Source organism: Clarias gariepinus, chromosome 1 (assembly GCF_024256425.1).
Source record: "Clarias gariepinus isolate MV-2021 ecotype Netherlands chromosome 1, CGAR_prim_01v2, whole genome shotgun sequence".
NCBI classification, from domain to species: domain Eukaryota; kingdom Metazoa; phylum Chordata; class Actinopteri; order Siluriformes; family Clariidae; genus Clarias; species Clarias gariepinus.
Window position 1 is genome coordinate 51,039,854 of NC_071100.1, and position 13,506 is coordinate 51,053,359.

Genomic DNA, 13,506 nt, shown 5'->3' on the forward strand with positions numbered 1-13,506 from the left:
TCCCCAGACACCAGACTCATCCCAAAGAGACACACAGGGCATCCATGTGACAAGAACTCCAACCAGGGAAGAGCAGAAGAGGAGAGATAACAGTTAGGTATGGTCACAGTCACATAATGTATAATGTGAATGTATATTAACTGTAGAGTGCAAGCAGAGACTCCGGCAGGACTAACTATACCAGCATAACTAAAAGGGAGAAGCCAGAAGTAAACACAGACATGAGGGACATCACAAGTAAAATTATCACTATCGACAGAGGAAGAATGTCTAAACATCCTGCACTCCACACACTGAACAAGCTGAATGGTAGACATGATAACGTACCTGAGTCGGAGTTTAGTTGTTCTGAGCTGAACTCCATTTGTTGTTCTTAGACGAAGAAACTTGCGCATTCTCCAAAAAGCGCAAAAGACGGAAAAAAGGCAAAGTCCAATAGTATGAAAAACGTAAAAACTAGTTGCTATTAATATTATTATTGTATAAACGGAAAAGCTATTTAACTTAAACACTGATACAAACGGGAACACGATACAAAAACAGAAAGCTACCATTAAGAAACCGGTCTTTGGTGGAATAACCCCGACTTTTAATTACAGCCTTAACGTGTTTTGTCTCTCCACCAGTTTTTTACATTGCTGTTAGGTAACTTTATAACACTCTTTTTACAAAAAAAACAAACAGCTTAGCTTTACTTGATGGTTTGTGACAGCCATCTTCCTCTTAATGACATTCCAGAAGTTTCCTTGAGTTAATCGCAGTGCTCTTTTTTCCCCCAGAGCTGTATATATGTATTTAGTATGAATTATCTTTAGTATGAATTTTATATATATATATATATATATATATATATATATATAATTCATACTTAAAAATAAACACATGAAATAACAGGTGTTTTAAATTAAAATTAAATGTATAGATAATATGCAAAGACGTTCATATAATGCTGAATTTAAGTTTATTTAACAATAATATTTTATATTTCTTTTTTATTATTAAAGACATTCAGATGTTTTCGATTATAATAAGGTCATTATCATGACTTCAATTTGTAGACTTTTGTTTAGCAGCGGTATTGCTATACTTTCTTTTCATATATCATGACAACATTAGCAATGTCTCCAAATCAGTGTGGGTATTTGTGCTTATTCAGTGGTGGGCATTTCATACAGAAGATGGCCGCTGAAGGAATTACGTCTCCCGGTATCCGTGTAAATTTTCCGTTGATTAATGAGCTCGTTGTAAACCTGGTCTCCTTTCTCGAGCAGCAGAGTGACTGAGTTACTTGCCGTGTCCTCAGAGTCCTGTCCTGGTGGGTTATCAGTAACTGCAGCCACACGAACTTTGTTCTTCATTATATGCACACCGGTTGCGTAGGAATTTGCATTGAAAACTACAATGTTGAAGTAGTACACTCCTCTAACCGGTGCTGTGAAGATACCTGGAGGCAAAATTTCAATTATAACTGAACTGCTGGAGTAAGAACGCTTTCCTGTGTCAGAATTAAAAGTAAATTCTAATACGAAAAATGGCAATGTGATAATGAATTGAAATTAACATTTCCAACTTTTCCAACTGTACATTCAAAAAATTAAGGCTGTAGGTTACTGGGTTACTGATTGGAAGGTTGGGGGTTCAAGCCTCCGCACTGCCAAGTTGCCACTTTTGAGCCCTTGGTCAAGGCCCTTAACCCTATATTCACCAGTGGGCACTGTATCCTGTCTGACCCTGTGCTCTAACCCCAAGTTCTTAACTAAGATATTGAAAATAATAATTTCACTGTGCTGTGAAAGATCCATGTAACAAATAATTAAATAATAATAATAAAAAAATTTCATTTACCTTTGCAATTTGTTGTACTAATATTAAAATTCAGAGGCATTCTGGTTCGAAATTCTAATTTAAAAGTAATATGCAAAAAAAGTAAATATAATGCTGAATTTAAATTTATCATTAGCAAGTTAACAAATCGTTTTCCATAGGGAGGCAGTGTCTTTTCCTTTAAATGTTGCTGTTAGCTGATGAGTTTAATAATTAAAATAAATTTAAACACATATAAGATAAATAAAATTTTAATTATTCTTTTGACACCATAACTGCATAACTAACACAACAATTCAATAGTTTAGAGGATTTCGTGAAGTATCCAAAATGCCTGTGTAAACAAAATCTCATAAGAAAATCATACTGCAAATGTATAAATAAATTTTTAACGTAAAGTAGTATACTCAGCAAAAAAAGAAAGGTCCTCTGACTTTCACCTGTTTTTCCTTTCAGTAAACTTAATGTGTAAATATTTGTATGAACACTAAAAGAGCCAACACCATAAGTCACAGTCTGAGCACTGATGGAGGGATTGTGTGTTCCTGGTGTGACTCAGGCAGTTGTTGTGGCCATCATGTACCTGTCACGCAGGTGTGATATTCGGATGTACCGATCCTGTGCGGGTGTTGTTACACGTGGTCTTCCACCGCGAGGATGATCAGCTATCCTTCTTTTTTAGAACTGTGACCTTAAATGCCTACTTTCTGTAAGCTGTTAAGGTCTTAACGACCATTCCACAGGTGCATGTTAATTAATTGATTATGGTTAATTGAACATGCATGAAAAACATTGTTTTATCCCTTTACAATGAAGATCTGTAAAGTTATTTGGATTTTTACAACATTGTTAAAATACACAGTCCTGAAAAAGGGATGTTTCTTTTTTTGCAGAGTATATATAAAAGTACAAATGTAAATTAAAATATATCATTACATTGATATTATATATTGTAATTAAAATTTTGATGCAGAAACACTTGATATATAAATCACAGAATAGAGAATCAAAGTACCTGACTTTGATTCCTCTCACAGATTAATTACCTGTGTTTGTGTCGTAGCCATTACCGATGTTGGTCAAAGCAGTTCTGTATACCATGATCTGATCTTCCTCAAATGGTCCATTGTCTTGGGCACCACCTATAGATGTGGCCCAGAATGCCACTTTGGGTTGGTATTAAAAAAACATATATGTTATATATAAAATATACTACATCATAATATAGTAAATAATATATTACAATATAATATATACTATATTATTTTATACTCCTTTACACTGAATGTAAACTAATAATCTGACTGTTTAGTTACTGTTGTATATGATTGATTTGTTTCCCCTTTAAGAAAAGTGTAATTAATTAGTTGTGTCATGTGACTTGTGTTCAGGAAGCAGTCAAGCAGACTTAGAGTGTGGCGTGTTTAGTGTTCCTTACTGCAGAAATCTGTCATATTTGTGTACTTCTTGATTTGCAGTAGCATCATGGGTATGTATTGATTGTTTTATTGATAACTACTGTACATGTGTATGTTATTATTGACAGAATCAGTTTCACCTTTCTTGTTAACGTCAATAAACCTGTAGACAAAGAGATTATTGTCTTCAGAGTCTTGATGTTGGGTAAGTGGTTATCTGTCTGTTAAGTTGTTTTCAGGACATATACCGAGGGCAGCACACTAATTGTATAAGTAATAACCTACTGTAAGCTTTTATAAGTTTGTTGTTAATCTTAATAATGCAGCTAGATGTATAATTTTAGCCTCGGTTGTTAAAATTTTATTTTTGGTTTTGTGATATAATAAGAGGAGAGTAAGATACATTAGATTTGTAATTTAATTTTCCACTTAATTTATATTTACCTTTGTTCTTTGGATGTCGCTCTTCCATCCTGTAGTCTGTGATGTCCACACAGTCTTTCTTAACTCTTTTCTCTTTTCGTTGCTCGATCATTTCCTCCTCCAACACTTTTATTCGGTCCTTCATGCATTTAAGTTCAGACATGACATCTATGCCCGGGGTCATTAAAACCTGTGAGCACATTTCATGTGCCATGATGAATAAACACACCAGAATCAGGGAAGGTTTCATGGTTGTTGCACAGATGATGAGTGTGATGAGCAGGAGAAGGTGTGTTATTTGAACGTTCCAGGAGACCTTGGAATGCAGACATTTAGAGTTCATGTTTGCATATTTGTCAATGTTTTATAAGAGGTGGAGCTCAGAACCCCACATGCCATAAGCACTTAAAAATAATCAATTACAAAACCAAACTTAAAAGAATTCAACAGATTATATTTACAATCTTATTTTATTGCATTAGCATTTTGAATTATACTTTCAAAGTGGTAAGAGATTTCAGCCTCTGGGGGGCAAGTACCCTTCCTGCCTCCTTGCAAATTCTGCCTATGATCTGTAGGGTATTAAAGTGTGACCTAGAATGCCACTTTGTGGTGTTCTTTTAAAAACAGATTACACAAACAAACAAACAAAAAAGTTCTGATGTGTGTATTCTGACTTTACACAGCATGTTTGGTGATCAGAAGTAAATCGTAAATTAATGATTATTGCGTAGTTAACTATGAATTTCAGGATTTGTTTTTATCTAGCTCAGGTCACTAACAGCACTGCCTACACATGGCTCCAAAACTTCCTCTGCCTTGTTTGTGCCCCCATAGAGCAGGAAATAAAATATAGCATTATAATCATTTTTATGGGGGAAATCTTTTATCTCAATGATAATAAAAGGGGGTTTGGTTTTATGCTACATCTGATTATTTTTTAAAACCCAGTACCCAGTCAATCAAATATTTCACCCTGAACCACCATAATATACTTTAGAAAAAAATATTTAAATATTACGGAACTGCCACTCTGCTGACAGTAACATGAGAACATCGGCGATGGTGACACCACTGACATCTTTACAGGAAACATAATACTACACATTGCTGCCATAATTTATTTTGAGTTTTAAAAACGTTTCTATAAAGAAATTTCAGCTTGTTTCAGCTTAATTTTTAAATAAAAGTTTTATTTGTCACATACACAGTCATAAACAATATGATATGCAGGAAAATGCGTGTATGACCGGCCATGACGTAAAACTTTAAATAGAAAAAAATTTTCACTAAACAGTTATACTGGCAGGCTGCTTGTCAGTACCTCGTATTATGAAAACTACAGCAGGGGGCGGAGCTTTTTCTTACAAAGCCCCAAAATTATGGAATAGTCTTCTAAATAGTGTTCGGGACTCAGTGTTTAAGTCCAGGCTAAAAACCTATTTATTTAGCCAAGCATTTTTATAAATAGATTAGCCTTAGGTAAAGGAGCAAATCTGGAGGACTCATGGACGTAGAGTATTATGGTGAACTGGTATGTTTAGGTGCTGTCTTCCTCACTCTCATTGATCACTCAGGTTTGTTGACGGTGAGGTGATTGGTTGCTTTACATCTCTGGAAGCCCTCATGTCTGTGTTTCCTTCTGGCTCTCCTTTTTTAGTTATGCTGGCATAGTTAGTCTTGCCGGAGTCCCTACTTGCACGCTGCACTAAATATACAGACACCTTATACATTGTTCGACTGTGACCAGACCTAACTCATCTCTTAACTCATCTCTTTGCTCTCTCCTTTTCTGCTCTCTTCTCTCTCTCTCTCCGTCTCTCCTTTTTCCTCTATCTATCTCTCTGTCGAGCTATTCATGTCGCTCCTGAGCTGCCAGTGATCCAGACCTCCTCTGCCCTCTGGACCTGTCTAACTCATCCTGGAGTCCTGCTTCTGATTGGAGATCTCATCACATGGATGCCCCGTGTGGTCTGCCTGGGATGCGTGTGGTGGCTGGGGATGGTTCCACTTTTCCATGAAGGTGGTCCTGTCCTCGACTGATGCAGACAGCTGTTCTCTGAGGACCTGTAACTTCAGTCGCTCAATAGTTCAGGACTGGAATTTCTTACAATCTACCTGAGCCTCCAGGAACAAACTGGACTTTAATCTTACACATGTTAAGTGTGTCTAATGGTGTGGGAGATGTTTTCTTGGCACACTTTAGGCCCCTTAGTGCCAATTGGGCATCGTTTAAATGCCACGGGCTACCTGAGCATTGTTTCTGACCATGTCCATCCCCTTATGACCACCATGTACCCATCCTCTGATGGCTACTTCCAGCAGGATAATGCACCATGTCACAAAGCTCGAAGCATTTTAAATTGGTTTCTTGAACATGATAATGAGTTCACTGTACTAAAACGGCCCCCACAGTCACCAGATCTCAACCCAATAGAGCATCTTTGGGATGTGGTGGAATGGGAGCTTCGTGCCCTGGATGTGCATCTCTCCATCAACTGCAAGATGCTGTCATATCGATATGGGCCAACATTTCTAAAGAATGCTTTCAGCACCTTGTTGAATCAATGCCACGTAGAATTAAGGCAGTTCTGAAGGCGAAAGGGGGTCAAACACCATATTAGTATGGTGTTCCTAATAATCCTTTAGGTAAGTGTGTGTGTGTGTGTTTATATATATATACAGTAAGGTCAATAAGTATTTGATCACCCTGTGATTTTGCAAGTTCTTTTACTTAGAAATCATGGAGGGGTCTACAATTTTCAGCATAGGTGCATTTCACCCTCATCTTCAATAGTCCAGATACACTCTGCTGATGAGTCTACATTAGTAGCACCTGTTTGAGGTCGTTACATGGTGTAGTAGATACATGGTGTATCAATGATGCTAACAATGGTAAAGAATTAGCCCAGAACTACACAGGAGGAGCTGGTCAATGCCGTGAAGAGAGCTGGGACCATCGTTTCCAAGGCTACTATCAGTAATGCACTAAGACTTCATGGTTTAAAATCTTGCATCACACGGAAGGATCCCCTGCTTAAGTCAGCCCATGTCCAGGCCCGCCTGAAGTTTGTCAGGGACCATCTGGATGCTCCAGAGGAGTCATGGGAGAAAGTCCTGTGTTCAGATGAGACCAAAGTAGAACTTTTTGGTCTTAACTCCATTCGCCGTGTTTGGAGGAAGAATGAAACAGTTGCTACAACACAGCATTTCAGAAAAAGAACATCATACCAACAGTAAAACATGGTGGTGGTAGTGTGATGGTCTGGGGTTGTTTTGCTGCTTTAGGACCTGGAAGGCTTGCTGTGATAGATGGAACCATGAATTCTACTGTCTACCAAAAAATCCTGAAGGAGAATGTCCGGCCATCTGTTCGTCAACTCAAACTGAAGCGATCTTGGGTGCTGCAGCAGGACAATGACCCAAAACACACCAGCAAATCCACCTCTGAATGGCTGAAGAAAAACAAAATAAAGACTTTGGAGTGGCCTAGTCAAAGTCCTGACCTGAATCCTATTGAGATGTTGTGACATGACCTTAAAAAGGCGGTTCATGCTAGAAAACATGAACTGAATTAAAAAAATAAAGCTGAATTACAACAATTCTGCAAAGATGAGTGGGCCAAAATTCCTCCAGACCGCTGTAAAAGACTCGTTGCAAGTTATCGCAAACGCTTGATTGCAGTTATTGCTGCTAAGGGTGGCCCAACCAGTTATTACTGTAGGTTCAGGGGGCAATTACTTTTTCACACAGGGCCATGTAGGTTTGGATTTTTTTTCTTCCTAAATAATAAAAACCATCATTTAAATACTGCATTTTGTGTTTACTTGTGTTATCTTTGACTAATAGTTAAATGTGTTTGATGATCAGAAACATTTTGTGTGACAAACATGCAAAAGAATAAGAAATCACTGTATATACATATACAGTATATATATAAAGAAGGCCCCATAATATTATGGATACTCATCATGTTTGAGGATCAGATGTTGAAATTCACTTTGCCCTTATTAGAGTAACTTTATGTTTGGACAGTAAAGAAAACTTTGGACTTTGCGTAGAGGCAAAGTGAGGGTGAAACGAGGGTGCAAAAAAAGTCAGATTTCATAATCCTGTTATTCCAAAAAAATTCTTTAAATTTGACTAGTGTCTATATGGTTTTTTTTTCAGTTACTAATGTGTAAAAAAAGCTACATAACTGTGTATATTATTTTTTTATTACATCTAATAATTATGCATGCATTTGTGTTTTTCTGCTTATTTATACGTTGATTTTAAATTATTTTCTGCATTTTTGCAACAGTTTTTTTTTTTTTTACTTTGCACCTCTGTCCATAAATCTTACTGAAATATACACTCACCTAAAGGATTATTAGGAACACCACACTAATATGGTGTTTGACCCCCTTTCATTACACCACCAGCCTGCACAGTGGTAACAAGGCATGATGGATCCATGTTCTTATTCTGTTTACACCAAATTCTGACTCTACCATTTGAATGTCTCAACAGAACCAGGCAACATTGTTCCAGTCTTTAACTGTCTAATTTTGGTGAGCTCGTGCAAATTGTAGCCTTTTTTCGAATTTGTAGTGGAGATGAGTGGTACCCGGTGGGGGCTTCTGCTGTTGTAGCCCATCCACCTCAAGGTTGTGCTTTGCTGCATACCTCGGTTGTAACGAGTGGTTATTTCAGTCAAAGTTGCTCTTCTATCAGCTTGAATCAGTCGGCCCATTCTCCTCTGACCTCTAGCATCAACAAGGCATTTTCGCCCACAGGACTGCCGCATACTGGATGTTTTTCCCTTTTTACACCATTCTTTGTAAACCCTAGAAATAATTGTGTGTGAAAATCCCAGTAACTGAGCAGATTGTGAAATACTTAGACCGGCCTGTCTGGCACCAACAACCATGCCACGCTCAAAATTGCTTAAAATCACCTTTCTTTCCCATTCTGACATTCAGTTTAGAGTTCAGAAGATTGTCTTGGCCAGGACCACACCCCTAAATGCATTGAGCAACTGCCATGTGATTGGTTGATTAGATAATTGCATGATAAATGATAGTTCCTAATAATCCTTTAGGTGAGTGTAAGCAGTCAGCTTTGTGTGTAAATACTTCAACCTATAAAAAAATCAGTGGCGCAGTGGTAAAGTGCTCGCCCTATCATCCGAAGATCGCTGGTTCGATTCCTGGGTGATACTGTAACCAGTCGCAGCTAAGGAGAGAAAGAAAATAAGAGAGCGGCGCGCTGTCCTTTAGTGCACATCTTTAGGTTAAGTATATATAGTGTTTGCAGAAAACACACAAACCCTCGTTTTGAATCCTTAGTAAGGGTGAAGGCCCCGAGAGGATGTAGTTTTTTTTTTTAGTTACCAAAGCCCTGTCCATTCTTGCGTAGACGGCGGAGTGGAGTTTATTTTGTGTTTTCATTTTTCTTTCATTTCCTTATAAGTTTCTAATTAATAATTCCACAGTATCTCCAAACGGAAAGGTCTTCAAGCACTCTCCCAACTCCTATTTCATTGACCCCCTCTAAAGCCCTGTGTTAGGGCTCTTATTAATATTATATCATCTCGTGGTGCAGCTCTCTATCCGCACCACATAACACAATGCCTGCTGGGCACACAATAGTTCAAATTTATTCTTTAGCAGCAGGTCTTTCATCCTGTAGGATGTGGTATATACACACACTGGAGTTTGCAGCTATTTCATCTGCTCTAAAAACATTGCATCATTTCAAACTGTTTTTTTTTTCTCTTTAGAAATCAGTGATTTACAGCTAATCTCATTATAAAAGTTATATTACAGAATATTTAAACACTAAGGAAAACTTTCAATAAAGTATACAGTAAATAAGTGAAACGATATACTATATGCGTCACAATTAAAAAATTGTAAAAAAAAAAAATTGTAATCACAAAAACTCTCATTTCTCAATTACATGATTGCAAAAATGGTATTTTTATTTTATTTAAATCTTTTACTATCAATGCATATAATTATATTTTTGTTATTCAATTTAATTTAATTAAATTGCATTTCTATAGTGTTTTTAACAGCAGTAATTGTTGCAAAGTACAGTAGCTTTACGGAAATATTTATTCTGGATATAAATAATAAAAATGAAAAAAGGTCTCTACATTTATAGCTTTTTATTTTGTCCCTGAAAAGGAAACCTTGAGGAGAACCAGACTCTAAATGGAACCCATCCTCATTTAGGTGATACCAGATAGTGAGAACATAAATCAGTCCTTTCCGTCACTGTCTGCTCTAATGGCGAAACTGTTATTGTATAACAGGTGTGGTGGAAATTCTGAAAACATTATAAAGACAAGTAATTCATACACTGGGTAAGAGTAAAAGTAACAAAGGTTTTATTTAACCTTATAACTTCTGCAGAAGGACCAGTCTCATACAGCACACAGTTGCAATATGGAGAAAGGTGATCTCTTTCTCTCTGCTGTCCAATTTTATAGACAAACATCTCTGCTAACGTAATCAACGCCCTGTACATGAAGTTCCTACATTTAAACTCACGACTTCTTATCTGGCGTAAAACCTGTGCTAAGTTGTAGTGCGGACTGGGTATTCCGCTGTGGCGACCCCTTGCTGCGAGCAGCCGAAAGACCAACAACAACATAGTCTACGTGGCACACTAACTACAAAAATTAATACATGATTAAAATGTGATTTTTCCATTACACTGGACATGTGTTTTAGTTACCGTTAAGTCCACTTTGTTGGGGTTACTAATTGTTTACTGATAGAGACCCAGGTTTGAAACTTTTTGGGTTATTTATATCTTTTTTTTTAATTAAATTATTGGTTAATTATCGGTATTTTTTACATCTGGTATTTTTCCTTTTAAATTTATTTACTTCTGTTTGTTTACTTATTCTACAGTACATCAGTTGTCCATTGCTTACACAGAGACTTGTTATCTTTCAGAAAAAAAAACTGGAGCATGGGGCAGTAACTTGTACAGGGATCAGGAGTGCATGCAGAGGTGGCACACAACACACACTGATAACTGTATAATGCCAAAAAAATAAATAAACACACAAAATGATTACAATTTTATCAGCAACCACTCTCTTATTCACTAAAGAATGCATTTTTACCTGCCCTGACCCCACAGAGGGCATTGTTGTGTGTCAAATTATGATTTGTCAGAATCATGTCAAGGGAATACATGGTGAATTTGGCTTCCTAAAATGAAGGACATATAGTACTAAACAAGTGAAGTTATACTGCCAACAAACTGTAAAGCGGGTGATGCTGTAACCTCTCGCAACCGGAGGTCTAGAGAGAGCTGATTGACTGAGCTCTCTCAGAGGGGAGCGATGAGAGGTACTTCTTGTTCCCACATCAATCCCGGCTTTACAGCCAATCAGGGGCATCTGTGAGCTCACGCAAGTGGAAGGAGTCGATTGTGAGTACTTACTGTATATGGCGAACCTAATGCATTAGATTACTTGTTACATCAAGTAATCCAAGTACTCTAACACGTTACACCCAACACTGGTTAGGAGTAGTGAGAAAATGGCGTTTAGTCACAGACACATGCACAGAAGAGATGTTTGACACAACTGCCATTGATTTCACCATTTTGCTTTTACACCTTTCAACATTTAGTATATGACAATAATTTTAGTCCTAAATGAACTTTGAGGGCGATTCCTAGGTGTGAATCTGAGAAATTTAAAAAATACAGGGCCAGGTCTTACAGGTTTATATGGTATTTTGTGTATCATGTTCATGTGATGTTGGAGTCATAAAACCCAGCTTTGTAAAATGCTATCAGGCAGCAATTTTTAAATGTCAATTTTAATTCTGCACCAACACTGTACTGTGGCCGATAGAGAGTAAACATGAGTAACAGGATCAAAGATGACGCCAGTGTTTGTGTCTCGTCTGTCGTCTGTCTTACGTGTGTTTGGTGCTTGTTTCTGACTCGGATCAGTGGAGTTATTCACTCCACTCTACCTGCGCCGGCGTGGAGTAAATCTCCAGAATCTGCGGCCTCTGGCGCGCGCTCCCCTCACTACTGCTGTATCAGTATCAGGCTTCTATGGAAACCTTTTCCAGCTCCCTTCAGGTCATGCCAGATCCGTGATCAATAAAACTTTTATCTTAAAGCAGTTTTTTACCTCACAGGAATTGGATTTCCTTTGTGTGATTGAAACCTAGCTGTCTCCTGGTGAGTCGAGCGATCTCTAAACTCCTGCAGTGTGATTGCCGGTATTGAAATTCTCCCCGGTCCTTTGGTCGTGGAGGTGGTCTAGCAACTGTTTTTAAAGCAAAGTTTGTCTGTAAACAGTTGTTTCTCCCGGTCTTTTTCTCCAGCTTTGAAATAAGCCTTTTTGAGCTGGCCCATTCTCCTGTGCTGCTGTGTGCTGTAGTCTACCGGCCGCCAAAGTACAATAAGGACTTTTTAAATGACTTTGCTGATTTCTTGGCTGAGTTTATGCCTAGATACAATACTGTATGATCAAGTGGTAATTGTTGGGGATTTTAAAATTTATGTTTGCTGTCCTGATAAGCCTCTGGTAAATGACTTTTTGGATTTAGTGGATTCTTTTAACTTTATTTATGCCTGTTTTATTTGATTTTGTACCTTTCTCTGAACCTGATAAATTGTGTGATTCGGTTCGGCACCGCCGTGTCTTTAATCCCACCTCCGCCACTGATTTCTCTGCAATTTTTACTTGTGATTGGGATTTACAATCCTCAGCGTCACTCAGCACTGAGGAGCTAATATTCCAGTTTGATTCTGCGTGTCAAATCGCATTGGATTCCGCAGCTCCCTTAAAAATCTGACGATCTAAGGCTAGATCAGAGCCATGGCTGAATAATGATACCCGTGCTGTTAGAAGGGAATGCAGAAGAGCTGAATGGAGGTGGAAAAAGGACAGGTTACAGGTGTCATTGGAAATGTTAAGAGGAAGCTGGTGTCATTATCAAAAAGCTGTGAAAGCCGCTAGAACAAAAAAAATTTCTGATCTTATTGTTTCTAACTCTCATGACCCTTGTGTTCTTTTTAACACATTGAACTCTGTTTTTAATGCTCAGAACCCTGTCCCTCTGAAGGCTTCTATGGAAACCTGTGATGAATCTCTTCACTATTTTATGGATAAGGTTATACACATCAGGTCCCTTATTTTACCATAAGTTAGCGACCCACCAATTTTAAGACCTTCTATAAATGTGTTCAAGTATTTTGAGTCTGTCTCCCTTACTTTTTTAGAGGATCTGGTTTCCAGTAGTAAGCCATTTGGCTCTCCTTCTGATGTTACCCCTCCTAATTTTGATAAGGAAGTTTTCCCCACTTTGGGTCCTTTTATTCTTGCTATTATCAATAGCAGTTTAATTTCTAGTGTGATGCCGAAAAATTTTAAACATGCTGTGGTACAACCCTTGCAAAAAAGTCTGACCTGGATCCTTCTGTTTTGTCAAATTTTAGGCCTATCTCCCAGCTACCTTTCTTGGCCAAACTTCTGGAAAAAAATGTCTATTTGCAACTGCAGCCCTTCCTTGATGAACAGGCAATTTTTAAAGTGTTTCAGTCTGGGTTTAAAACTCGCCACAGCACTGAGTCTGTACTTTTAAGAGTTTTTAATGACATTTTTTTAGCAACCGACTCCAGAGACTGTGTCCTATTTGTGCTTCTAGATTTAACAGCAGCTTTTGACACCATAGACCATGAGATTCTTTCATCCAGGTTAAAACAGTGGGTGGGCATTACAGGCTCAGCCTTGCAGTGGTTTAGGTCTTACCTCTCTGATAGAACCTTCTGTGTTAGTATAGATGGTTTCACTTTCTGCCCACTTCCTCCCACA

The 13,506-nt window shown here is 37.8% G+C and overlaps 1 protein-coding gene across 1 annotated transcript; it reads right to left on the bottom strand.

The window, feature by feature from the left end:
* Positions 1-944: 944 nt before the first annotated feature.
* LOC128526475 (complement C1q-like protein 2) lies at positions 945-3,942 on the bottom strand. The gene is made up of 3 exons (XM_053498364.1): positions 3,687-3,942; positions 2,871-2,990; positions 945-1,444 (listed from the first exon to the last, which is right to left on the bottom strand). Exons 1-3 carry the CDS (start codon positions 3,913-3,915, stop codon positions 1,149-1,151), a joined length of 645 nt encoding a protein of 214 aa, XP_053354339.1. The 5' UTR covers positions 3,916-3,942; the 3' UTR covers positions 945-1,148.
* Positions 3,943-13,506: the final 9,564 nt, after the last annotated feature.

Coding starts and splice junctions, on each gene's coding strand:
- LOC128526475 (XM_053498364.1), bottom strand. CDS start 3,915: ATGAAACCTTCCCTGATTCTGGTGTGTTTATTCATCATGGCACATGAA. Junction 2,991..3,686: donor GCGACATCCAAAGAACAAAG/GTAAATATAAAT, acceptor ACCAACCCAAAG/TGGCATTCTGGGCCACATCT. Junction 1,445..2,870: donor TGGCTACGACACAAACACAG/GTAATTAATCTG, acceptor TTTTGCCTCCAG/GTATCTTCACAGCACCGGTT.